The sequence below is a fragment of the Falco biarmicus genome, chromosome 3 (assembly GCF_023638135.1).
Source record: "Falco biarmicus isolate bFalBia1 chromosome 3, bFalBia1.pri, whole genome shotgun sequence".
Taxonomy (NCBI): domain Eukaryota; kingdom Metazoa; phylum Chordata; class Aves; order Falconiformes; family Falconidae; genus Falco; species Falco biarmicus.
Window position 1 is genome coordinate 20000380 of NC_079290.1, and position 27544 is coordinate 20027923.

Genomic DNA, 27544 nt, shown 5'->3' on the forward strand with positions numbered 1-27544 from the left:
CTTATGCTTTGTTTATGTGCTAACCTTCCAATCTGCGGTGCTGTCATTCTTTTGTCCAGTTTGGACTCCTCTGCTCCAAGCATATAGAATAATGTTTATTCTTTTCTATGCACTCTTCACTATCCTTTCTTCTGTAGTTACTGTTGTGACAGTAATTCTAGATAGTCTACAAATGTATACAGAAATATGCATCATATTTATAATTATGCTCTTTTTGTCATTCAGAACTCTCTCCTAATTCCATATCTGTATTTTTCTGTTACCACTTTTATGTGGAAAACTGAGTAAAAGACTATTATACAGTTTGTGCTTGTTGCTCCCATAAATTACTTCTGTGGTCATGGTGCTGTGTCAATACTAAACTATAAAGTGCTTGTTTGGGTGGAACACAACTAACTTAATTTTATCTGTAGGACTAAAACTTCAGGTTTTGCATTTGCATGGTTACCCTTGTCAGCCTTCAACATCACAGCATGTGTGTGATTTTAAAGCACTTTCACATCTATTGATAAAAAATAGTACTTGAAAAAAAATAGGTGTTTACCACCAGATTTTCTTCATTTTCTTTGGAATTTTTATGGTAGTATTAAACTGTAAAAGGTGATCAAGTGCTGTTCACTTATGAAGGTTATAGTGTCTCAGGAAGCATTAAATATATTGAGATTATACAATAGTTTACCATGAACTCAGATCTGTAGGTTGAAAATACTAAAACACTGTCTTCACTTTGACATATTAGAAGTTTGGACAGATTGTCCTGCGATGTTACAGAATTGCCATCCTAGAAGCAGGAGTTTGGACCAGGTGACTTTGAAAAGACCCCTCTAACTTAGATTCTTTTATGTTTTTTTGAATCTAAATACTTTAAAAATAACTCATAACAATTTAAATGAATTTCTATAGCCTTGAAATGTTGTAAGATACTGATGTTTTTCATGTCTGTCTTAGTGCTGATTCCCCCTTGCTCTGGATAAGAATAGACCCTGATATGTCAGTACTGAGGAAGGTGGAATTTGAGCAATCTGATTTCATGTGGCAATACCAGCTTCGATATGAGAGAGATGTGGTTGCTCAAGAAGAAGCCATTCTGGCATTGGAAAAGTTCCCTACTCCAGCATCACGGCTTGCACTGACTGATATACTGGAACAGGAACAATGTTTCTACCGAGTGAGAATGCTGGCCTGCTTCTGCCTTGCAAAGGTGAGGTTTTGTGGATGGGAGTAAAGGAAAGCCCACTAGACATTGTGAATGTTTGAAAATGGGTCAAAATTCATCACAGTTCTTCAACTGGCTTGATATTTAGCCTCTTGAAAGAGTTTGCTAAGTATTTTTAACATGATTGATTTGAAAGGAAAGCTGTATTATTTTAGTCTGTAAATGGAGACTGCAGAAGGCTTTCATAATTGTCAAAATTGAGATGTCAGACATGAAAACCACAAGGGATTTTTCCAGATTTCATTAAATGGCAGAAATAAAAGACTTCTGTTTAATTTTTGTCAGAGCCAAAGTATATTTTTTTTATTTTACTGGGAAGTTCCTTGCCCTGCCTGTTGAGAACTCTGAAGTGCTGAAATTCATCTGTCTAATGTGAATTCAGATTGCTGCTCTATGTTGTTTCAGATTGAATAGGGGCACAAAATAAATGTCATGTTGGTCTGCAATTAAATATTAAAAAGCCAAATAACTGCCTTGAAAAGGGAAGGTATTTTCTCTTTAGACACAAAATGAGCATTAAGAATGAAAATTAGAGAACCTGGTAAAACAACTGCGTAGAAACACAGAAGAATAAAAATTTTTGAAAAGACACATTGTTGACATTTTTTTATGGACATAAATGCTTAAAATTTGAAGAGTTCAGATTATTGGTATATAGCTTGCTTTCTGCTGTATACCTGTTGAGAGTAGTTAAGTACCTGTATAGTTAAAAAATCCTTCAGCCGTATTTTGAAAATAAAAATCCAATAAATGTTTGTGACAAAGTATTTCAGTATTACAAAACACTAATGTAATACTGCCAGTGTATGTGCTACTATTGGTACTGCCTGTATCTGACTTAAAATAAGCATGTTTCATAATGAGTTCACTTGGAATATTTAAAACTGTGCATTCCACAGGTAAATGCTAAAAGATCAGCTGTGTACAATGGTTAGATGCAATAGATTTTTCTGTCTTTATTTTGAATTCTCAGGCAATTGGGCTGCAGATAATCATAACCAATTTTTCTCATTTGTAATTGTATGAAAAATCTTGAGTCTACAGATAAGGTTGTTGACTTACAAGAAAAAGATTGTAAAGCTAAGCAAGAAGTATGGCTGTGACATTGAGTCAAGGTAAAGGAGCATGGCAGGACAGAACTGTAGCTATGTTTATGTAAGTTACATGGGAGGAAAGTGTAATATATTCCATTACTGGTTCCAACATCAGAGCGTTAGTAAGAATCACTTCCTGTTGACATTAATTCAGTTTAATTTTCTCAGCTTGTAAACATGCAGGGTTTGTAGTCTGTCAATAAACAGAAAAGTCCCTCATATTTGGGGGAGGGTTCTTTTTTGTTGACTTGCACCTTCTAGCTGAACTGCAGTTACTGCTATAAAATGTTCTTGGTATACTCGCGTTGATGCAGAGATGGTAGGTGACAGTGCAATTGTAAACCCGAATTTATTACACTTTCTAAATGTACTGTATACTTAGTTGTAAAACAGCACTTGTCTCTCAGGCATAAAGTATCCAGGTAATGTATTTATTCGTCGTTGATAAAGATGTTAATAGATGTGTGTGTGTGTGTGTGTGTGTGTGTGTGCACACACTTTGCGGAGTAGTTCATGACAAATAACCCTCCAGAGAAAGGGAAAAACAATGTTACAATAATAATTACTGGGAGTATGCAGGCTGAATTTCCTGTTCAGATCCACTTTAGTGATGTGCTATAAGGTTTAAAAAAGCACCACCACCACCACAAACTCCCTCCCACCCCCAAACATTGAGGAGTTTCATAGCTGTGCATGACAGTTATATCTTAGGCCAGGTTTTTATGCTATACTGAATTGAAGGATGCAGAAATAGAGTGTACCTGCTGTCTTTTTAAGTAGAAATAATGCAAGACATGTTACTTCTGTTACAGCATGGGCAATGTGTAAATACATTTAACTCGGAGTGTGTAGTGTCTCAAAAGAATAAGTAGAAAACTTGGAATCTGTCAGTATTTAATGAGAAATTCAAATGAGTCAGAACACATTATAAGACCAAAAATACTGAAAATATGATGACTTAACTACTGTTGATTTAATTTGAAAATACCATTGTTCATCTATAGAACTTGCAAAATTAAGTGCTTAAAATAAGTAAAGTTAAAAAACAGTTAAAATGTACACCCTGATTTTAATGGAATGTTGAGTATCTTGTAAATATAGTAAACCTTGATTATACTGTTGGGTTTTATTTTACACTTGCAGTTTTAAGTTCATCATCATGGTTTCTAAGCAGTCTTCAGAATTAGGCTTCCTCTGCAGGAAGAGGTGTTAAAAAGGCTGTATACCTGCATCTTTTAGTTTGAATGCTTCAGTTATTGTAAAGGGAACATCTAGTCTGACCGCAGTATTTTCTCTCTCTGACTTTCCTTTGAAGCCTGACTTGGTGGGAGAATGGTTTTCAGTAATAAAGCACCCATCTTATGTAAGAGCAATGGTGAAATGGATTGCTACTCATCTTCAGATAACCTCTTGCTTTTGGTTCTTACGTTGTGTATGTAATACTTTTTAAAACAAGCTAAATAATTAAGAAGGAATGAATCAAATTAATTTTCTTCTGTGTGAGAACAGATTTTTTTTCCTTTACTTTGTGGCTGGTCTGTAACAGTGAAACTCCTGCTACGTTGTAAGGTGCAATGACCCCAGTTGTTAGTACACATATGCACACACACAAACACGCACAGAGTTGTCAACAGACTTAATCCGTCATCAGGCATTAGGTGTTCGTGTCTGCAGACTTCCATTGCTCCATACATTAAATGTATGAAACCCAACATACTGGGAAAGCATAAAAGCAGATTTGTCTTTGTAGAACCTTACCACCTTACACCAAAACAGACTATAGCAATAACTTCGTCTCAGTGCACAGTCTCTTTGTGAATTATGATTAAAGTTAGAGGTAGCTGACTTGCTTTTCGCTTTAGGGGTGGTCCTAGGGTTGCTGAGGCCTAACGTCTAGGCTGAGGTTACTGGCAGGGTAAATTTGGGAAGTTGGTATTGTAAAAGCCTCTTCCATCACTGGCTTCTGTGGAGTCAGAAAACTTGGCTTAGTAAACACAGAATTTTCATCTAAAACATAAAAGAGAAAATAATTAAGAGCAGAAGTTTATCATGGAAAGACATCTTCCAAGTGGAACAATTTTCATAAAATTTACCTTTAATGTAGAGAAGGCTAATATAAGCTTATATTAGCTAATATAAGATAATAGATTGATGAAAATATGTATCTATTTGAAGGACAATATTTTCTTGGCAGTTACCCTTTTGATTGTGGGAAATTTGTATTTTTCTACAGTCAAACTAAACTTGCAGTGATGATACTAATATGATTTCCCTTCCCCCCCCTCCCCAATTATACAGATTGCAAATTCCATGGTAAGTACGTGGACTGGACCACCAGCCATGAAGTCACTCTTTACCCGAATGTTTTGTTGTAAGACTTGTCCGAACATCGTAAAAACCAACAACTTCATGAACTTTCAAAGCTACTTTCTGCAAAAGGTAAAATTTTTTTTGTTTTCACTGAACATTTCAAAAGAATTGTCAAAACACAAGCACATTCCTACAGTTGACAGCTACAGGAATATGGGTAGCACAGTCCTGCTTTACCCATTCGTAACAATCCAAAATAACTAGTTCCTTCTTATATGGCATCTGTTTGTTCTATTCTTAGTCAAAAATCAGTTAAGAAAATTTTAGCAATGTTTTCTGAGTAGCTGAAGTTAAATTAGCAGTTTCTTCAGAAGAATGGAGAACACATAATAATTATTTGTAAATATTTGTTATCTCATTCCTAAATAGAATTTATTGCACAGTAACAAAGCCACTCATTTTATCTTTTGGGAGAATTCAGCAGCTGTCTGTTCATTAATGGCAATGATAACGTGCCGCAAATAAAATCTCATAAATCTTACCTTAAACTGGTGGACTTTTCAGTTCAAGGCACTGCATAATCCATTTTACCCACTCCTTTCTGTGAATTGCCAACATCATGTATTGATGCGTCTTATTTTGATGTTAATGCAGGTTTTTTTACTTGGACCTATAGTTGTTGGTTATACAGTGGGTAACAAAATGAATTACAATGTTTTTCTCTGAAGATCTACTTTATAATTATTGGATAATTTAGTTCTTATTTCACAGATTTCATATTCCTGATTATGGAGAAAACTTAAATTTTGCTTTCTTACTCTGTCCAAAACAGCTTCATCCTTTTCCCCATGTCTTTTTCTTGGACCTTCTTTTGTATTTTTCTGCTCTTTTTCTCATTGTTTGTTCTTTCCCACTAAATCTTATACTTCTCTCCCTTTTAATCCCATGTCCCAAGTTTGTAGATCTAGAGTAAGACTCCTAAATCTGTGTGAGTGGACCCTAGAGAGCTACTTAGCTCACTCTAAAATAAATACTTAATCAGGCTAATATCTGTCTGGCTAATAATGCTTCAGGCTTCACTGGCTGTATTGAGTCTATACCTCTGAATGGTAATGGAAGCTTAGACATCATGTTCACATGAAAGTACCCAAATTCTCTGTCTCAGAATTTGTTCCCTCGTCATTTTCTGTGTTTCATTATTTTTCATTTGTTACCTTTTCGATAGTGCCTTGACTTGAGAGTCTTTTCTTGGATATAGTTTTTTTCAAAAGTCTGCACTATGACTAATTATTGAGTAATAATTACATAGTTTATTTACTCTGAAAATTATACATGTGGTATGACTTTCAAAAAGTATTTAAATACAACTTTTCAGAGATTTGCTGTTATAAAATTCTTAATTGCTCATTTTCAGGGTGTAGCTCTTTTCAGGGTCTAACAATCATTTCACTAATACAAGAATGAAGTTAGTATTGATTTTATTACAGACTATGCCTGTTGCTATGGCTCTTCTGAGAGATGTTCACAACCTCTGTCCTAAGGAGGTTTTAATGTTTATTTTGGATTTGATCAAGTATAACGATAACAGGAAGAATAAGGTAAGAATTTTAATCTCTCACTTTTTTGTTGAAAGAAGTGTTAATACACTGCATGATGTTTTATGCCACTAATGTAAATAACTGGCTAGGAGAGTTAACTACAGAATGTTCTGTAGCTGACATTTCTATGGCAGCATTTCTTGGATGTTTCAAAGCTCTTTGTGCTTGTTGACTTACTAAGGACTTGCCTGTCTTCATTTTCACGCATGCTTTTCTTGCTTTACTTTTTTCATTCAAAAGACCCATGTGTATTGAGAAAATGTACATGAGGCTAACATGTAGCATGCAAAGTTAAGCACTGGTTTGTTGCCAGGGGGTTTCACTTTGAGAAGAGTTATTTGAAAGGGCAAGGAAAAGAAAAAATATTTTTTTAATGATATACAGGACTCTGGGATTCTTGGTTTGGACTGTCAGCTCTAGCTCACACAATTGGATTGTCTTCAGCTAGTTAACAGCTGAGACAGAGGTTAATATTGTGCTATCACTAAACTGAAGCATCTGAGTTGGAAGTATTGTCATCTAAAGCTCCTTCCCACACAGACCACCTGTGAAGGATGATTAGATGACCTTTAAGATCCTGAGATGGTACAAAATTCCATCTGACTAGCTACAGAGAAAGTCTACAACTGCTAGGAGGATAGCATACTATTCCTAGTTAAGTACCCAAAGTTAAGTGGAGCAGTTCCAGAGCATCTTAAGTCTCACTTCCTTGTGCGTAGAAACACATACTGTAACAAGACACTTGTTGCAAGATTACCAATATAAGAGGATGATGGAGAGCGGAGAGGTAGAGTTAGACATGTGAGTGCAAGCACTGGTAGTCACAGAATGTGGTGAGTTAGTGGTGCTAATATCTCTCCACCACCCAAGGAGAGATCCCACCTCACTTTTGCGTGTCACTTCCATGCATGTATTTGACATCTTCCACCAAATCTGACAGATAAGGGTTTGTTTAGATTGAATTAACTAATACTCAAAACAGTACTTGTTTTTCCTGCTTTTTAAATTCTATTTTTATACTTTTTGTTGCTTACTAACATAACCAACAAATGCAACAGCCGGCATAATGGAAGGGATTAAACTGTGAGCCCAGGTAAAAGAAGCAAATAAAGAAGTGAAATTTCCCTCACTAAGCAGCAGTGGACCCATTATTTCCTCTCGGAAGCTTTCAAAGTTCTGTCTGGGTAAACTGTGTGATTTTCTGAGGTACTAAGCACCCATTAACCTTGATAGCCTTGGTACTGAATATAGTAACAGATAGTTTTAGGTGCTCACATTTAGAAATAATGGCTTTTCTCTTCCGTATCTGGAAAATTTTCAATGCCTGATTTTTCCATTTTTATAGAACAATGTATTAATAGTAATATGCTCATTTTACTATTAACATACTCTTATTACAGAGTGAAGATTAATGACTGATATTACTCTCAAATCCATTTTCAGAACAAATTTATTCCTGTTTTGCTTTCTCATGCAGTTTCTCACATGGTTTTTGTTTTAAGATCTTGTTCTATAAGGATGCTTCAACATTTCTTAACTTTTAAAGAACATATATTGTTAGATTTGCTTGTGTTTAAATGTTGGGTTTATCTAGTTTTCAGACAACTACTATCGTGCTGAGCTGATTGATGCCCTAGCCAACTCTGTGACTCCTGCAGTTAGTGTGAACAATGAAGTTCGAACATTGGATAACTTAAATCCTGATGTTCGACTTATTCTTGAAGAAATTACCCGTTTCCTGAATATGGAGAAGCTTCTTCCCAGTTACAGGCATACCATTACAGTCAGGTGTGTTTCAGTAATTGTTGTACACATGAAGATAGCAGACACGTTAACACGACTTTTTGTTTTTTACATACCCTTCTGTAGTTAATATTTGATATTTTAGCACGTGTCTTAATCTTACGTGTCAAATTCCTTGCAATTTCTGAAAGCTGGTAGTGTAAATTTGTCTTGATGTTATTTTTCAACATTAATTTCTATTAATGTAGAATTTTAATAGCAGGCATAAATTGATAGTGCTTGTGCCTTTTTAGGAAGAGCATTTATGAAAGTTCTGCAAAAGGTAGCCTTGTAACGGTATCTGTGGAATACACAACATAATCTGAGTTGTGTTTTCTTTGTAAGTTAGTACAGTTCTACTGACACCAAACAATGGATTTGACACGGTGAGAAAATCTGGTTGTGTTTCTGCCTAATTCAAAGTTAGTGAGAGTTATATGTTAATGCTGTGAAAGTAGTTGTAACATGTTAATTTGCATAATACAATTCTAGAAAAATTGCAGTACTTGATCTTGAAGAAAGTATTCATCTTGGCTGGCTTTCCATCGACCTAATGTAAATTTCCTTTTTCTGCCTTATCTAGCTGTTTAAAAGCTATTCGAGTGCTTCAGAAGAATGGTCATGTCCCAAGTGATCCTGCTCTCTTCAAGTCATATGCAGAATATGGACACTTTGTAGATGTCCGAATAGCAGCATTGGAGGCTGTCGTTGATTACACAAAAGGTACTTTTTTCAAGTATTTTGACAGTTTGTAACACTTGTGATACAGTAGAAAAATGTAATACATACTTCATTAATACTAGGTTGAAATAGTGTTCATCCTCTAGAAGAGCTTTTGTGATGACAGATATATTGATAAGCTGAGATTTCTACTAATGCTTTGTCCTACAAATGCAAATTTTATGAAGATGTGAGCATTGTTTCTCATGTCTCGCAAATTGAACCAGATACCTAAGTTCTGAAATAATGAGTAGACAGCACAATGAGTAGTGGTAAGGGGTTTAGTAATTTCTTTTTAACACTTCATTTTCAATTATTTTGATTCAGTTGAGTTCAGCCATAATCGCTAGTCAGAGTTCTTGGTCTTGCTTTACCTTCTTGCTGATCTCTTTATTTTGCATTTTGCACATATCTTATAAATTTTGGAAACTTAGATTGTTTTAATGGTTATTGGTTGATTCTGTTAGCTGTTCCTTATACATAACTTACGTTTGTGAGACCATTCTTTTATTGTCTTTTAGTTGATTGTTGCAGGTCCTTGAAAAAAAATACTGGGTACCTTCTTAAATGCCATTCGATATTGAAATTCAATCGTGACAAGGTTTCTAGAGGCAGTTAGATATTATGGCTTTAATGTTCTGCACTTATAAAATGAATTTAGTAGTAAATTGGCCATTTCATTTGGGATAGTCTTTCTCTGTTCAGCAGATTGGTGACAGTTCTTGTGTTTGAAGGGTTATCCCTACTGAATTGGCCAAATCCTTCAGTTTGTCCTCTGTGAGCAGACTGGTGATTCTAGACTTCCAATTATTCTGTCTCAAATCTCATGTTTTCATTTTCAGGGTAATGGAGAGTTTCCCTTGCTTTTTTCATGAATAATTGCTTTTTCTTTTTTTATAAGGGCTTTATTACTTTGATCTTACTGCTGTCATTCTGTCCAAAGACTTCTAAAACTAGATAGGCCATAGGAGGTTTTAAGGCAGTTGGAGTCTGTGTGAACGCATCTGGCAGAATTCAGATGTACCCTTACAGACTGAAACCAGACTGTCATACAGAAAAACTAGCAACTTCAAGGGAGGCTCTGCAGAATGTCAGCCTCAGTCCTCAGTCTTGTAATTCACCAGGCATTATGGATCCATAACCCACTGCACATATACCATTTGGTGACCCTGTGAGTAATACCCAGGTAGAATTCAGAACTCCGCTGGTGCTGTGCGTCTCTCTCTTAGGCTGCTTGCTTTTTTCCTCCCCTCACAGAGTGTTAGTGGAAAGATTTGCTGCAGAATGGAAAGCTTAATCATCAGCTTGCTTCCTTTAGAATAATCTCCTCACTAATTCATTCCACCCTTTGGAAATACAAACTGATAGAAATTGTTTTCTCATTAAATTCTTGACCTTTTTTGAATGGTGTTCATAGATAATAACTGACTTGGATAAGAAAGTGTTTGTACTGTGAAGTAATACAGTACATCTTTAAAACAGCTGATCAAATGGGTTGCTGTATAAGCAAGACAGAATAAATTGCTTGAAATACCTTACAGGAAGGTAAAACTTGAATGGTAAAAAGTAGTAGAAGTATTACTTGAAGTCGTCAGTGATTGAGCTGACCATAATTTTTGACTGAGCACACTGTTGAGCTCTGGAAATGATGGATTACTGTACCTAACTGTCTTGCCCTTTGCCAATGTCTTTTTCTCTGATGCAGAGTTAGCAGATGCAAATATCTATCTGCTATAAAGACACTGCAATTCACCACACAGCTTACAATCTAACTTGGTCATCAGTATCATTTCTCACATACAGCCTTCCAGCACTGAACACATTAGCTTTTGTGCTTGCTGTAAGACTGGTAAGTTTTTGCTGGAGGGGTAAATCTGGAAGTTCAGTGTGCTGACTGACTTCTTCAGCTACCCATGTAGAAGCTAGCAGTGCTTGTCTCCCAGAGACCCCTAAACCTGGCTTTGGAAGGAGAAACGATCGGCTGTCTATTGCCAAGAGATCTGATTCTCATCATTCCTGGTTACCTGGTTTCCAGTTCATACTGGATGTAAACCAGCAGCTATCAAATGCCTGTTGCTTGTGCCAAAGCTGGCTTTTTAATAGCTCTTGTAAAGGAAGCTGACAGATTTTGTAATTTCCATAAAAAGGAAAGTCTGTATTTTCTGGGGCACTGTGGAACTCCCATGTTTTTCTATCAACTCTCAGGGCAGGAATAGCACTGCCTTTAAGTTGCTTTAAAAGAAATTTCTTCATGGAACTGAATGTTGTTTTCTTTGCTGTTAATAGTAAGGCTTTTTTTGAGACACAGTAAGTCTATAAAATGCTTGAGGCAGCATATAAAGACTTGGACAGTTGATCTAAAGTGGCTTGAAGTGAACAGGGTTTATTAATTAAAGTTAGCTTCTGATAGTTATATGACTATTAGTAGTTGTATGTATACAACAAAGCAGTTGCGTATTTAGAGGTAACAACAAACCATTCTAAATAAATATCCACGGTTATCTGATTTCATGAATGTTAAAGTTTAGGGTCTCAGAGATGCTCTGCTGAAATTGAGAACTGATACACCATCTGTTGTAATTTGAAAAAAACTCAAGAGGATTTTTACTTCAGAAAGCAATCGCTTATTGTAATGTCTACCAGAAGTATAAAAATCTACACACCTTTCTTTACCCTTTAGCCTTCTTCTAGGTAAACTGGCAAGGTATAGACGGGATGAGTGGTCTGTGAGATGGGTAGGAAATTGGGTCGTGGGCTGCACTCAGAGGATGGCAATCAATTGTTTTACCTCAGGCTGGCAGCCTGGCAGCCTGGCACAAGTGGGGTCCCCCAAGGTACATCTTCATAAATTACCTGAACAACAGCACTGAAAGCTCCCTCACCAGGTTTGTTGATGACATTAAACTGGGTGGTGGGGTGGACACATCAGAAGGGAGAGCTGTCTTAGAGAGACCTGGACAGGCTGGAGGAGCAGGCAAGCAAGAACGGAATGGAGTTTAACAAGGACAAGTACAAGGTCCTGCACCTGGGACAACGTAACCAAAGAGCCCAGTTATTGTGGTTTAGCCCCAGCTGGTAATTGAGTACCGCTCGCTCGCTCCCACCCAGAAAGTGTGGGGAAGAGTATTGGAAACGATTGTGAAACTCAAGGGTTGAGATAAGAACAATTTAATAATTGAAATGAAATAAAAACAAAAGAACAATAGTAATGATAACAGTAACAGTTATAATGAAAAGCGGAGGGGAAGGGGAGAGGAGAGAAATCCAAAGGGAAGGGAGAAAACTGGTGACGCACAATACAGCTGCTCACCGCCCACTGACCGATGCCCAGCGAGTCCCCAGGCAATGATCGGCAGCCCTGGCCAACACCTACCCCCCCCAGTTTATATACTGAGCATGACGTGCCATGGTGTGGGATACCTCTTTGGCTAGTTCAGGCCAGCTGACCTGGCTGTGTCCCCTCCCAGCTTCCCGTGCCATTCCAGCCCTCCCGCCAGCAAGGCCTGAGAAACTAAAAAGTCCTTGACGTAGTACAAACACCACTCAGCAATAACCAAAATCATCAGTGTGCCATCAGTGTTGCTTTTACACCAAATCCAAAACACAGCACTGCACTAGCTACTAAGAAGAAAATTAACTCCATCCCAGTCGAAACCAGGACACCAGTACAGGCTGGGATCTGTGTGGTGGGGAGCAGCCCTGCTGAAAGGGCCCCGCAGCCCCTGACAGACGGCAGGCTGACCGTGTGTCAGCAGTGAGTCGCTGCAGCACCAAAGGCAAATCGGATCCTGGGCTGCATCCACAGGGGCATCGCTAGCAGCGACAGAGATGTGATCATCCCACTCTACTGAGCACTTGTCAAGACGCACCTGGAGTACTGTGTCCAGTTCTGGCCCCCACAATTTGGGAACTGTGTGGGCAGACTGGGGAGGGCCCAAAGGAGGGCTACAAACTGTAGCCTTCCCCAGTGAGGGAAGACTGAAGGAGTTAGGTCTTTTCTCCCCGGAGAAGAGTAGGCTCACAGAGACTCTTCACAACACTCCAGTACTTAGAGGGAAGCTACAAAGAGCATGGAGGTTCTCTTTTCACATGGAGCCACATGGAGAGGATAAGGGGCATCGGGTACAAGCTGCACTGGGAGAGGTTTCATCTAGACGCAAGAAGGACATTTTTACAGTGAGAACAATCAATCAGTGGCACAACTGTTGCAGGGTTGTGGTAGAGTCCCCGCTGCTGGAGGTTTTCAAGATGTGATTGAACAGGCTGCTAGATGATCTCATCTAGGCTCTCTTTCCCACAAAAGCTTGGAGCAGATGATCCTTTGAGGTCTCTTCCAAACTGGGCTCTTGTATGACTGAACAAATATTCTGGCTAATAAGATCTGTTCTGCCCCAGGTCAGATTTAATTTGACATTGCTCCTCAAAATGTGTCATAGTTGCTATATAAATTTGAAGAGCAGGTTAAATGCATTAGTAGCAAAACTTTGGAAGTCTAGCAAGCCTAGTTTACACTGTAAGGCAAATAGCAGGGAAGAGTGACTTTATTTCAAGCAGAACTGAGTTTAAGAAGCAAAAAATAATTTTTTAAACACTAAAGTGTGGTGTTTCTTGGTTCTTTTATCCAGTACTCTCAGCCTAAAGTATTCATCTCCTAGACTTCTTACTTTCTAATCAAAAACCATTTTAAAATCCCTTTTGTTATGAGGTGACATAACTGTGGCTTGCTTCTGATTGTGACTTAATGTGTTTGCTATGTTGAGTCTTTGCTGCATTGTTATACAATATTTTGGGGGTTTTACATGCAAAACAACTTTTGTATGCAGTATTCTAGCTGCTTTCTGTCCCAGGCAAGGTAGCTGCCAGGAAAGGTGGCTTTGCGTGGATGGGGTTAAGCACAGGCAATCACTAATCCCTTAAAAGTATGTCCTAGGCATAGCTTTGCAAAGATTTGCCTGATTTTTAAGGCAAATCTGAGACTGCGGTTCTGATCTGTATGGATAGGTTTGTTCTGGCATTGTCCAGAACTGTGTAGCAGTGGCCTAAATGTTGCAGAACATGAGCTAATACATTCTGAGAGTGGATCTTACCAATGTCTACAAAAATCTTAAACGCAGGTGTCAAGAGGGTGTCAAGAGGCTCTTTTCAGCAGAGCCCAACAACAGGACAAGGGGCAATGGATACAAACTGCAACACAAGAAGTTCCACCTGGATATGAGGAAGGACTTCTTTACCTTGACATTGACAGAACACTGGAACAGGGTGCCCAGAGAGGCTGTGGGGTCTCCTTCCCTGGACATGAATCCGTGCAACCTGCTCTAGGAGAACCTGCTTTAGCAGGAGGTTGGACTAAATGATCTTCAGAGGTCCCTTCCAACCCCAACTATTCTGTGATTCTGTAACACATTCTGCCTCTAAACAGGGCTTCTCAGCCCAGCTCAGTGCCTCGCCAGTATAACCACTTCTCTTTTGGTTGGGTTGTAGGAAGAGCAGAGCTGACTTAAAAGTGGCCTGCAAAAGACTATTCAGCCACATCCTAGGCAATGTTACAATGCAGTTTTTAATCGCATGGCTGCCTCCTCTCAATCCAGGAAGAGATCTGATGTTCTAGTTGTCCAGAGTATTTAAAAAGCTTCTATTAGAACTGAAGTGCTTATCCTTACAACATAATTTAAATAATCAACCTCTTCCTTTAAAAGCAACTTACCCCAGTGAAATAACAAGGGAATAATAGGTATTAGAATTGGTTGAACTAGAAAAGTTGTATTTAAAAATTGTTGACTGAAGTGGGGGGAAGAAAAGCTGAACAGAGGTGTTTAGAACTGAAAATACAGTAGGCGTGGGGAAGAAACACGTGCATTGCTCGGACCACAAAATGAAAAGCAACAGAAACGTTTCTGGAGCTGTCTATACAGGAATGATTACGCCCCAATTTTTGAAGTAAAACAAAGCTTAAGCAATCTCTTCATTGTTTTGAGGAAATGAGAATACTGCTGTAAAACCTTGCATTTATGCACCTGAGAAAAAAGGTTGTATAAAAATTCTTCCATTTTTTGTGTAATCAATAACAATGATATCATGTGGTGTTCCTATTTTGCAATGTTACTCTGACCATTAAAGGAATTTTATCATGTAATTTAAACTTTGAACTTAACAAGCCAAGTTTTTTTCCAACAGGCAGCAATTTTCTAGAAGTATGTGCTGATAGCTTTCAACATCCATTTTAATTGTGAAGTATACTGATTTAAAAAACTGAGGAAGGCTACTGAAGAGTATACTTGTAGTTTTCCATCAGCCCTGTAGTCTTCCTTTTTCTATCCTATTTATAGATAATAATCTTTCACAGATTCCTGTGTATGAGAATTTTATATTTTCTATTGCCTATAGTAAGTATTATATTCTGATTGTTGAAAGGATATTTGAATGTGTTCATTTTAGGAAGGAAGGAAATAGCGAGATGATTATTTACTCTGTGATCTTCCCAACCAATGCTCATGACTGGCAGTGTCTTCTGCTAATAGTCAAGTTGGTGGTTCTTGGACAGTTGAGGTGTGAGGGAGTTTCGTGCATGTTTCTATTTCGGCGTAAAGTAAATCACCTTTTAATTTGCACTATAATTAATGAAATTCCTCTTCAGATGCGGTGATTCAAGCTCTTTGTCTGCTAATTCAAGAAGTTGTGATTGTCTTGATCCAAAATCCTTCCAGTTTATGCATATTTATAGGCACATTATTTTATTTTTCTTTGCAGTTGATAGGAGCTATGAAGAACTACAGTGGCTGCTTACTATGGTTCAGAATGATCCTGTACCCTACATAAGGTTAGTGAGTTAATAAAGAGCTGATATTTTCCCTAATGCTGGAACTAGTAAGTAAATTCTTGGCCTGGAATTGCTAGAATAGAGCAAATGCTTAAGTGCTTAATACTTTTTCACAACACTGTTTTTTCTTCCTGTTGTTTTATGTAAATTGAAACATGTTTTGATGTTTCAACAGTTCACACCTCAAAAACAAATAATCTACGTTATATTATTTTTGTCTTTTATATTCTACCCCTGTGGTGGAAGTCTGAAGTTAAAGGTAATTTCCTGATCGTAAATAAAGTATATAAACCTGATGTTGCATATGGCAAAAAGACTTTGTAATATTTAGGAAACACAAAGGTTGAGGCATAGTATGCATAGTGTTTTGCCAGCAAAGAGTGCAAAGCAATTGTTAGACTGTAGATGGGGTGAAAGGATAATGTAAAAATATAGTGTAATTTCTAGTAATGCCTGTTTCAACTTTGTTTTCACTAATGAGTGACTGGATATTTTAGCACTTCCATTACAAACCTTTGAACACTGAGTAATCATTGTTTTTCCCCAATACTTTCTTCTTATGGCCAGCAGTAAAATACTGAGTTTCAAAGATAAATAGTATTACTTTTACTCTCTCTCTGTAAGTGATTTCTTACAAAGTTCATAGCTGCAGGATTGTTCTCTTTCGGTCATTCTTGTTAGTGGAAGTGAATACAGTTTGGCTCACTAGAGGAGGTTTAACTTCAGTCTAGGAAGGAGATTTAACTTGATGTGTGTCTCTTTAAAGAGGACTTTAAATTTTGAGTGCAATATGTAAGCCTCTTCTAAAAGAAAAAGAAAAAATCTGTTAAAGAGTTTTCTTGTATCAAATGTGTAAGACAGCAAGAGGAAAGCTGGCTATAAAGGGAAAATAGTTAAAATAGTAAGTAACGGAACAAATAATTATTCTCATACATAAAATGTTTTGAAGGCCAAGTTTAAAGAAAGTGGGGAAAAATGTATCTACTTTCAGCTCAGCGTGGAAGTATTGTAAGCAAACACAGTAAGTGCAGAATCTGTGTACAGCAATGTGACATAGGAGGGGACAATGTTCCTTTCAAGAAAAATGTGCAAGTCACTGATTTTGATCCTGCTATTTTGTATCAGTCAAACATTTAAAGTTATTTAAAAATCATTTGGTGTCAATATGTAAGGAGTTTATTTGCCGTTGTTGCTCCTTCTTTGTAAGTATCAAGTAGGCAAAAAAGATTGTTAATAAACAGAAGAGCAAAATGTAGCCTACAATTTTATACCCAACTGTTAAAAATGATGTCTAATAACATCTTGCTGCTTTGCACCTTACTTTTTATCTTGAAGTTATATTGCTGATGGTAAATCTGTGTCTATGCATATTGTGGACAGAAGGAAGAGCTAAAAGCATAAAACATTGGTCAAAATTTTGGAAGAAATCCTGTATTTCAATAAGTTGGTAAGAATATTGTAAGCTGAACAGACTTTGTATTCTTGGTGTATTCACTTGGATTTAATAAAGACTGTTTTTTCTATTTCTTTCAGGCATAAGATTCTGGATATGCTGACTAAGAATCCACCTTTTACCAAGAATATGGAGTCCCCTCTATGTAATGAAGCTTTGGTAGATCAACTTTGGAAACTGATGAATTCAGGTTGGATGTTTGTTTGGTGTTTTGGTTTTTTTATTGTAAGTTTGGGGTTTTTTTTAAGCAAGTGTTAAAGACTTGCTTCAGAATATGCCAAGAACTCTGTCTTAGTTTCGATAGTTAGAAATAGAAATTCAGTCTCAGAAGTTTAATATCATGTATGTACCTCCAGAACTTTCTCAGTGACACAGGGTACCAAACCTTGTTTTTCATTCTTTTGTCTACTACTGTAGTGTGCTTTGATGTACTTGGGCATAGAATGATTCTTTGACCCAGGTGTTCAAAGCAAACATTTCCTCAAATGATTCTGTTACATTTTTCTTTATAGTTTGCTTTAGATTAGATAGTCTCTCTTTGTCCTTTGTAACTAAACTCTGAGAGAATATGAGAGGATAACATTTGTAAAGATAATTTAAATGAGATTTTTAGAAGTGTATTATAAACCTAAGACTCAATTTGCCTTGTGTGATTAGGAAAGATCCTAATGAAAGAAGGGCTTGCATCTTTACCATTGACCTGTTTTTCATTACTGAAGCAGTTTTATCCAGTCCTGACAAACTGCCCTTTAACATCTGGCACATTACTATATAGATTACATATAAACACTTATACAGCTTTTTTTAGGTCATTGAAGGCTGTCTGTTCTCTGCGTATCATTATTTATAGTGTTTAAAAGTTTACAGCTACACTCCAGGGGCTGAAGTTGGAGAGGCTACTAGTAGTTCAGTTTTGTAGGATTTGCCAAGTGTCAGGCACAGAAAATTAACAATTTTGATGTTCCCATCAAAGAGTTTGTTGTTCCTTTTTCTTGAGAGAAGAGTGTGTGCTGTGTTACTTACAACCATTACCTCTTTTTTACAAGTAACGAATACGGTATACATTCTTATCATAATAATTCACAGGGCTTTAAGTACTTATATTTCTGTGCATCAAGATGACACAAAGTTTCAGTTTATTTTCTGTAAGGGTTAACTGGTATTCCAGGACACCTTGAAAAAAATGTTTGTTAGTGTGAGACAAGTTAGTAGCAGGGTTTAAAGCTGCATGATTCTAGAATCATGAGTTGCTTTCATTTAACATAAGCACATGCAATAGAAAACAGACTGATTGATACATGTAATCTTTTTTTTCTTTTATGTTAATCTGCATTAAATTGATAATACTCACGAGTTCCAGAGGTTGCAGAGAAATTCAGCAACCAATTGTATTTAAGCTTAGCTGTTCTGCTCAAAAAGGAGAGAGCTACTGAATGGTAATTCATTATATCATTTAAGATGTACTCGTTCAAGAAGTTGAGTAAATTAACTTATCTTTAAAATATAGGAATAGTTTTTAAGTACTCTCCAGAGAAACGATTTTAATGTTATGATGAATATTCATATTCCTTTCATTTGTAGCTGGGTAAGTGTATGTACAGCTAAGCTTACTCAAAACACTACTTAGTCCTATGAAACTTAGTATTTACAGGGATAGATCTTGTAATTTTATTTTGTGCTAAATCTTGCACAGCCACATTAACATGGCAGTTGGCACATCTGTGTCTTGTTTACCAGATATAGTTCTATTCCTGCTGTGGAACAATATGTTCAATAAACTTGCAATCAGTCAAGAGCTGGGCTGAGTTAACACCAGAATCACTGTATTTGCAGCGTTGCACCAGATGTTAGATGTCTTTCTGTTGTGATTGGTGCCAAACATGCTTTGGCCGTTTGTGTATGGAGATCTAAAAGCAGTACACAGTTTGCAGTGAAAAATAAAATCAATGAAGCATTGCATTTTGTGCAGTAAAAGAATACGTATCTCCAGTATCAATACAAATTAAAGTATTGAGTATCCAGTGAAGTACATGACATAGTAGTGACATCAAAAAGCGCGCTTATACATTGCAGCTTTGTGTTCTTTATCAGCACAGTTTCCAGAGGTTACAAATCTCAGTCATGCTTAAGGCTCCTGCTGCATGTCATGGAATACATAGGCAAGTGCAATCCAATCCATTGATATGGGAAGCCAGGTTGGTAACAGTGTGCTATTTAATTGTCCGATAGTAAAACTTAAAATGAAACTTGAAAAATAAAAGAATATGGGGGTGATTATTTTCCTTTTATTTTTCATTATGATGTTATAGCACTTAGTTTCCCAGTCTTGTTCTACTACATATATCTAGCTTACAACCCAAACAACTTAAAGCCTTTCTTTTAAGCAGGGTGTGGCAGGTGAGTTTGAGTCAGTAAGAGGCAGGAATAAAGAGAGAAGTGTCTCTTAAGCACAGAAAATGTCATACTCTGGTGGATCCAGATCACTTAAACTGTTTTATTTGTGGAGGAGGAAAAGATTGTATCTCTGTATTAACAACAATCTCTTTTGGATTTTAGGAACTTCACATGATTGGAGATTACGATGTGGTGCTGTGGACCTTTACTTCACACTTTTTGGCCTCAGCAGACCTTCTTGTTTACCGTTACCAGAGCTTGGACTTGTTCTTAATCTGAAAGAAAAGAAGGCTGTACTTAATCCAACGATTATCCCTGAATCAGTTGCAAATAATCAGGAACCTGTGAATAGTACTAACAATCATGGACAGTCAGTGGGATTTCAGAACACCGTAAGCACAAACCATCTGCATACATCGCATTCAGCTGGCTCTGAGTCCTTGCGTTGGTTACTGATTTAATTTTGTACTGTGTTCAAGCTTCTCATGCTTTACCTAAGCTACCTTTATACCTTGTTACTCTTTATTCCTTCCACATGAAAAGTTGGCATATACCATAACTTTTTTGACTTTTTTTAACTGTTCTGCATAGCCTATGCAAGCATTTTACTTGTTTTTTCTAGTCTCATCATTTCTGTTCTTTATAAAACTTCACTTTTTCTATATTGCTTGTGAGAAATGAAGTGATTCACAGAAATGTTTGATGCTGTGATGAAAACTTTTTTATTAGACTAAGAATATTGCTTATAGGCAAGTTAAGCAATTTTCCAAAACAAAACCTTTTATTAGTAAATTTACTACATCTTAAAATACAAAGATAAACCTCTTTTTAAACAACTTAGAGATGTGAGTGTTGAAACTTTAACACATCTTCATTGATTACTTCAGTCTGACTATTTAGTACTGTGCTCTGAAGGATTTGTAACAACTTCTGAAAAATCTCACACATTGTTTGATGTCTTTATGGCTATGGAGGCTTCAGTCCTAACACATAATCCATTGTGTAGTTAGAAAATAGGTCTTAGAAACTATTCAGGTCATAATTTTCTTAAGAATAACTGTCATTGCTGCTGGAGTAAGTCTTTTCATTGGACAAAGTTAATTATGAGGGAAAATGCTCAACAGAGATGGAAATAAGGAGTAATTTTCTTAAGTTTCTAAAGCTACATTTGATTGAAACTGCTTAGGATTAAATCCTGAAAGAGAATGTGAACATGTGTTTGAAACTCTTTCCACACTTTTGAATGGGATAGTTTACTGCTACTTTATCAGTCCTATAGTTAATTTTTATTCAGAAGTATACTGAGAGTGCAAATTATCACAGTCCCTTGCAGGCTTTTCCCAGTAGGGGGAGAAAATGATGGAGTCAAAAATCATTAGAGCTATCATACTTATTTACAGAACTTGTAATAAGTCCTAATTTGCTGTACATAAACATCAGAATTAAATAGCAGGAGACATTTTGTTGCCAGATTTTTAGGCTGCAGTTCAGTGAACATCCAAACTGTTTTTGCAGCCAAACTACCTTAATCAAAAATTTTCCTCTTTTCTTTTTCCTGTACTGTCCTCTCCCTTATGCTAGCACAGTTGTTGTTGCTGCATAGTGAGCTGGATCATGGGAGGATCTGGTTGAGAAATACCTTTTTTATGAACAGATATTTCCTGCTGGGTCAGTTTCCTGGTCCAGTTCATCATGTCATTATGCAAGTACTTGTGGCAGCCCCGGACAGAAATGTGTGAGGAAAAGGCTGCTTCTTTTAGCAGCAGTACTGGCTTACCGTAGTGTGAAAATACACCATTAGTTTAAGCCTCAATTCACACTTCATCCCTCGTATCTTCTCCTATACCTCATCTCCATTCTCCTACCCCTTACTTTTAAGGTTGCCATTTTCACTAACTCCCCCAAAATTCAGGGAACTGATTTTCCTTGTTAAAATAGTCAAACCAATCAAACCAGTAACACAAAACAAAGACTGCCTTTGACATCAGCCAAAGCTTATCCAAAAGTGTTTTACAACAGCAGTGTGTTGGGTTAAATAGTAGGGAAATCTAAGGGGGGGGAAAAGAATTAACAGGTGATAGAATACATCAGATTAACTAGATTATTTAAAGCAGACTATATTCTGAGAGCATAAACATGTTAAAATCAGTACTGATAGACTTGTGACACAGTGTGCTGCAAATAATAAAAGTTACCTACTTCATAAAATTGAACTGGAATTACTCGGGGCAAGAGTTTGTGGGGCTAGGGTACCCTTTGTAGGATAGAGGAAGAGCAGTTCAGTGGAGCAGCATGTGCTCTTGAGAGTCTATGATACAGCTTTTATCTAGTTTTTAGTGGTCTTTAATCAAGTTTGCTTCTGTGGGTACTTTATTTTTCCTTCTATATTTTGTGTATTGAACTTGTTGGAACACCTGTCTCCTGTTTTAATGACTATATGTGTAACCTGGTAGACTCTCCTGCTATTTTTCTATGTGACCCTGCTTTTGTTGATAATCTAAGCAGTAATATACAAAACAGTTTAACTCCTATGAATAAATATTGTTGTGAAATCAAAACAAAAAACCAACCCAAGTTACAAGTGCTCATTATGATTTGTATTCAACAAAGTAAGCATTAGGTTTTAAAGCTAACTAAAAAGAAGATTCAGCTAAATTCCACATGTAGATCAGAGGCTATCACAGTTTTTCAGCTGAGATTTGGACTGAGAGTCTGTGAGGCACAGATTTATAGAAAGGCTATTCAGAGGCAGCAAATGTTGTTGCACACCAACAGTACCATGATTGTGAGAAGGGACAGAAAAGATGCCAATGCTAGATATGCAGAGGGAGCAGGGACAGAAGTAAAGAGAAACTATGTTTGTAGGAGAGGTTGGCACAAATCCATACAGGGTTTTAGAAAATACTTTTTGCCAGAGCTACAGGGAAAACTTTGTTCAAATCACCCACTTCACTCAGAAGTGTTTTCAGCTATCAGGTCTCTTTTAGGCTGAAACATGGCTCTTGCTATCTTCTAATTTTGGTCTTTTAATGCTGCTTCAGGAGGATGATCATCTTGTTAAGGAAACAGCATCCAGCATTTCTGGTCATCAGCAGGGGGTGAAGAGGAAGGCTGATATGCCACTCGGGTCTCCATTGGAGCCAGGGCAAATACTAGAGAAGAATGAAGACAGTAAAGTCAAACTCAAAATCAGAGTAAGAAGTGGAAATTCAACTTGCGCAGTATGTAGGGTATTCAGAATAACAGCAGTGGCTTCTGCTGACTTCCCTTAAAGCTGTGTTCAAACAAAAGACATGTTGTGTATATGTGTACAGTAGTTGTTACGCTTGCTTTAGCAGAATCGCTTCCCATCAGATTCTTTATTGGCTGGCAAGAACTAAAGTTGACAGTTAATGCTCTTGTTCACACAGCTTCATGGTAAATTAGAAAGAAGACAAGGCACTGACCCTTTGTAATTTTATTGAATTTTTATTCCTTTGCAGTGGTAGATATCACTTCCTTTCCCTCTCACCCCCAGTTTACCTCAAAAATAAAATACTTTCAGTTCTGTTTAGTGATATTCTTACAAGTTATTAGCATCTGCTTATTTTTTTTCCTGATACCTTAGTTCTCAAACTCCCAAGAAGAGGAAGAAATTGATATGGACACAGTTCATGACAGTCAAGCCTTTATTTACCATCATTTGAATATGTTGGAGAGACCATCCACACCAGGTATGAATAAATTTATTGGCAAAATGATAGTATGATTTTTTTAGACCATTTCAGTTTGGGGGAGTTACTGCTTGTTCCCATACATATGATGTTGTTAAGTGTTAAATGTTAACTGAATTCCAGGAAGCATGTTAAAGGGTGCATAAGAACATTTCTTTAGCTTCCAGTCTATATGGAATGTGTACCTGCATGTTTTCATACATATCTAAGTAAAGGAAGTATGTATCATGCTTATAAAAGTGAAAAGCTAAGGAATTAATAAAAGAACGTAAAAATAACCTAAAAATAAAATACCATAAGCAATTAGGTAAAACTTAGTTTGCCATAGTTGTCATTTAAAAAGTAATAATTTTGAAGATTAAGTTAAAACAAATAGCAAGACTATTCAGGTTAAAAAAATATATCTAACCTTATTGATCTATGATTTAACATCAGTTAAAAAAACCTCAAGCCTCAAAGATGCTTGGAAGGCCTTTTCAAAGTTGGAAAGATTGCATATATGAGTAAAATAGTTTAATTTCAAACACTTCTTTTCTTTTACTCCTTTTCTTAGTATCACTTCCATAAAATACTGGACAAAATTACTTCTCAAAGAATAGTGTTTCTTAGAAACCGTAAGGCAGGTTGAACTTCACTGAGGAACTTCCACCTTCTTAGTTTATCTGTCATTAGCGAAGAAATTCAGTGGTTAGTCTCATTTTCTCAAAATATTTTAACTACATTTTTAAGTTGACTTCCAGAACATGCCAGTGGAGCTAAACTGAGGTAGTGTGTCTATGTAGCAAGCATTTTGACAGATCTTCAGTACACACCCAAAACAAGGGTTTAAGGTTGCAGGAGTGCAATATGTGAAAGTGAAGTATTTGGCATTAGAAGTAGGATTTAGAGTAATCACCCTTTTGCTTGTTTTTCTGTTTTTGTCCTGCGGTTGCCTAATGTAAAACACGGGCAGACAGCAGGATCTAGAACATTGGTTCTGTCTTGAGGGCCCTAGGTCCTGAGCTATGCTGACAGGTGACCTCATCTGCTTTCCCTGGGACCTGGCAATTTAGTGGCCTCATTTAAGAGAAAGGCTGGTGGATGTTCTTCCTCACAGTATCCTGCTGAGGCTGGTGCCTTGGTGCTGGCCAGCGGTGTGGAAGCTGTAGGCTCATACTCCCTTAAGGCCTAGTGACTTAACATTTTTACTTCCTTGGCAGATGCTGTAGCCACTAAGACGTTTTTTGGGTTTGGGTTTTGGTTTTGTTTTTTATTTTTATAAAAGGTAACTGCTGTCATTGCTCAGCTAACAAATGAAGTTCACATGGTGACACAAAACACAGGGAGGTCGAGTTTCTGGATTCCATGTGGCCCTTGGTTAATGACATGTGCCTGTACAGCCAGCTCCACTGGGATGGATTTGCTGTTAGGTATTTAGAGTAGCAAACCTCACAACTTTTTGCCTAAAGCATAGGCATTTCAGCAAAAGGGAAGGCTGCATATAGGTTGCTCTCATGAATTTAGGAGCCTAATTCCACACAACCTTCACTTTTAAACCTCTCAGACCTGCTTTGAATTTTGTCCTCAGTGTTATGGTCAACCATCACATTTTCTGTTACAGCAAAGAATGACACATCCATGGCATGCGAGTGCAAAGCTGATCCACTGAGAATTAGTATTTATAACTCTTACGTGATATTTTGCAACAATTTTTTTTTTTACTAGATTTACACACTCTACGGAATATAAAGTCATAAACGAAACTGCCAAATACTTCACAAACAGGACTTACGGGACCCTCTGTACGCCAGCTCTGTGCTGCAGGACTATTGCATATTAAGTTTGTGCTAGAGTTCAGAAAGGGTCAGGTCTGACCAGGAGTGGAGTAGTGGACAGCTGACTGCTGCTTTTGTAGACCTACAGCAGACAAAAGCTACTTGGAGTTTCATTTGTGTGCTGAATGACCTTCTCACCTCTGCTGTTTAGGCATTCAGCACACTAGAATACATTTTCTTTCCTAGGTAATAAATGAGACAAATGCTGGGGTTTGCCACAGAATTCATTTTAAATAATAAGCCTTTGAAAAGTATTATTTTAAAGCATTTCAGATTAATTTCATTTTCTTTGGTTTGTGCGGTTAGAAACAGTTCCACTTCAGATATTCTTTGCTTCTAAAATTTCACCTGTTTCTTATTCATAGCATTTTTCTTAGAAGCAGAGATGTATGAATTTTAGACTGAGTAAATAAAGACAGTTCAGTCTTTAGGAAATGGTGTGCTTCTGAGAAGAAACAGATTGGGGGGGGGGGGGGGTGGAATAAAAGCATACATAAATAAAATTGTTCACACATAGGAGTGTTCTGTTTTACAAAGAAGTCACTGATAATGTTTCCTGAGGAGCTTTGAGTTTTTGCAGGAATGATGGAGGATGGGTGTACTTCAGTGAGTGATTCTTGTCCATCGATTTCACAACAGGTTCCGAAATGGTCTCAGTATCTTGTTACTAAATCTGTAAGGTCTTGCATCTGCCTCAGTTCTGTGACTCTTACTTGGAAGGCAGTGAGCTCTTAGTCCATACTCAATTTTCCTTTCACAGCTGTGGGTTATGTCCCCACGTGTCACATGAAGTGTTAGGTCATCAGCCAAACACAGCCTGCAAACAGCGGCTGCCAGGAGGAAGTTCATGTTGGGTCTAAATCCTGCCATATCTGTGGTTTGGGGTTTTTTGTCGGGTTTGTTTTTTTTTTTGCACTCCCCACATCATCCCAAATGATAATTTGGATTTGTTCAAGTTGATGTAACCCCCCTAAAGCCAGGAAAACATTATTTCCCTTCAAAAGCTTTTTTTTTTTTTTCTGTATGCTTTTGCTCGTGGATGTGGAGGATTAGAGTTGAGAGACACTGCAAAGGCAGTAAAAGAAGTCTTGTACTACAACTCTTGCAGGATTACAAGTTTCAGTACTATAATTACAGCATTTTCCACAGTTTGTATAGAAAATGTTTTAAATCCTACTAAACCATCCTGTCTACAATAACAGAACTGTGAACTCTGGTAGTTACAAGGGATTCTGAGCATTTTTCAAGAATTATTAAACCACACAAAACATCAGCTGTGAACTGTCTGAAGAATGCTGTTATGTTGATTATTCATCTGCCCAAAGGACTGGAAACATGGCAGCCTCCTTTGAGCTTCTAAAGCTGTGCAAGGTCATATTTCTAATGCTAGAACAGACTTTTGTTTGCTAGTAAATCATCGAGAATAGTAGTAATGCTCCTTACTCTTCTCTTAAGAGCAAAAGAATGTCAACATCAGATTTTGCGTAAGCGGTAGATTTAAACTCTCATTTCAGATTGTAAGTTGTCTTGTCCTGTGTTGCTGACTTCAGTGAAGTCAGATTAAGATATGCTTCTTCATTTACCTTATTGTTTTGCTCATCTGAAAGTACAATACTTCAAAATTGACATTTAAAAAGTTCTTCTGTATGTGTTAGTAGTTATTGATGGGCCTGTTCTTTTTCCAAAACAAATGCCTGGCTGTAGCCTCCGTGATCTGCCAGTGAAGTTGCATGTTGTTATGGCTCAACAGGTCATTACTGGTAAATGTTTAATTATAATTTTCCCAACAGTTTTTGGTAGTTTGATAGTTGATACAAAACAGTATCCAATTATTTCTTTATTGAAAAGATAAAACAGGTAAATACACTCATGTTTTCCTTGTGCACTGGCAGTCCTTTTTCTGATTACATTCAGGAGCAGTGGGCTTTGAGGACACATCCTGAGTATTCAAACTCAGATCAGAAAAATCCTTTGGCCATTGTATTAATCCTTTTGCTGTTTTCCAGGATAATCAAACTGGAAATTTCCACTGCTGATCTTGTAGGTGACTTTACCATGTGGATGAAATTTTGAAGGTCTAGGCCACGCTCATACGTGTTGATTGGATTGTGGTCTCAGAGTCTGCAGTTTCAGGAAGTAATGATTTAGCTGGATTTAATTGTTTCTGGAATGATTTGAAACTGGATACGCACATAACTGCAGTAAAGCGTAGAGAGAAACCACTGTAGTCATTATGTTTCAACAGTACATTTACAACAGTAGATTTGAGCTTGTGGTACAAATCGCTGCTTGTCAAGTGTGGATGCAGTAGTTAATAGGAATTCTGTCTGAACTGTGTAAGAAGCCCGGTCCTCTGCAGCGCGGTGGAATTACCCGAGTTAGTTATAGGAGCACCAGTACCTCAAAGTTCAGCCATTAATGGCTCCCTGCCAAAAGGGGTTGCAGAAGCATCAGCACACAGACAAATATATCAGTGAACGCTTCTTGGATGCAAGGGCACCACTTGACAATGATGGATTTTTGCTTTACTTTCTAAGGAGGAAAGCACTGTTACAACTTGTAATACCTTTACATAACATCTAATATTAATATAGTGTCTTTGATAGTATCCATTATACATACGTTGACTTTAT

General features: G+C 37.2%; 1 protein-coding gene across 2 annotated transcripts in view; it reads left to right on the forward strand.

Moving 5' to 3' along the window:
* The window catches only part of TAF2 (TATA-box binding protein associated factor 2), a 63849-nt gene that overhangs the window by 28921 nt on the left and 7384 nt on the right, over nucleotides 1–27544 (forward strand). Inside the window, exons 16-25 of one of the 2 annotated variants that reach the window (XM_056330703.1) lie at nucleotides 949–1201; nucleotides 4609–4749; nucleotides 6108–6218; nucleotides 7813–8006; nucleotides 8584–8723; nucleotides 15468–15537; nucleotides 17071–17180; nucleotides 19547–19776; nucleotides 22426–22578; nucleotides 22992–23097. In XM_056330703.1, the coding sequence (XP_056186678.1) occupies nucleotides 949–1201; nucleotides 4609–4749; nucleotides 6108–6218; nucleotides 7813–8006; nucleotides 8584–8723; nucleotides 15468–15537; nucleotides 17071–17180; nucleotides 19547–19776; nucleotides 22426–22578; nucleotides 22992–23097 (1508 nt within the window). The remainder of the gene's footprint in view (nucleotides 1–948; nucleotides 1202–4608; nucleotides 4750–6107; nucleotides 6219–7812; nucleotides 8007–8583; nucleotides 8724–15467; nucleotides 15538–17070; nucleotides 17181–19546; nucleotides 19777–22425; nucleotides 22579–22991; nucleotides 23098–27544) is intronic. The other variant, XM_056330704.1, reaches the window with a different exon arrangement.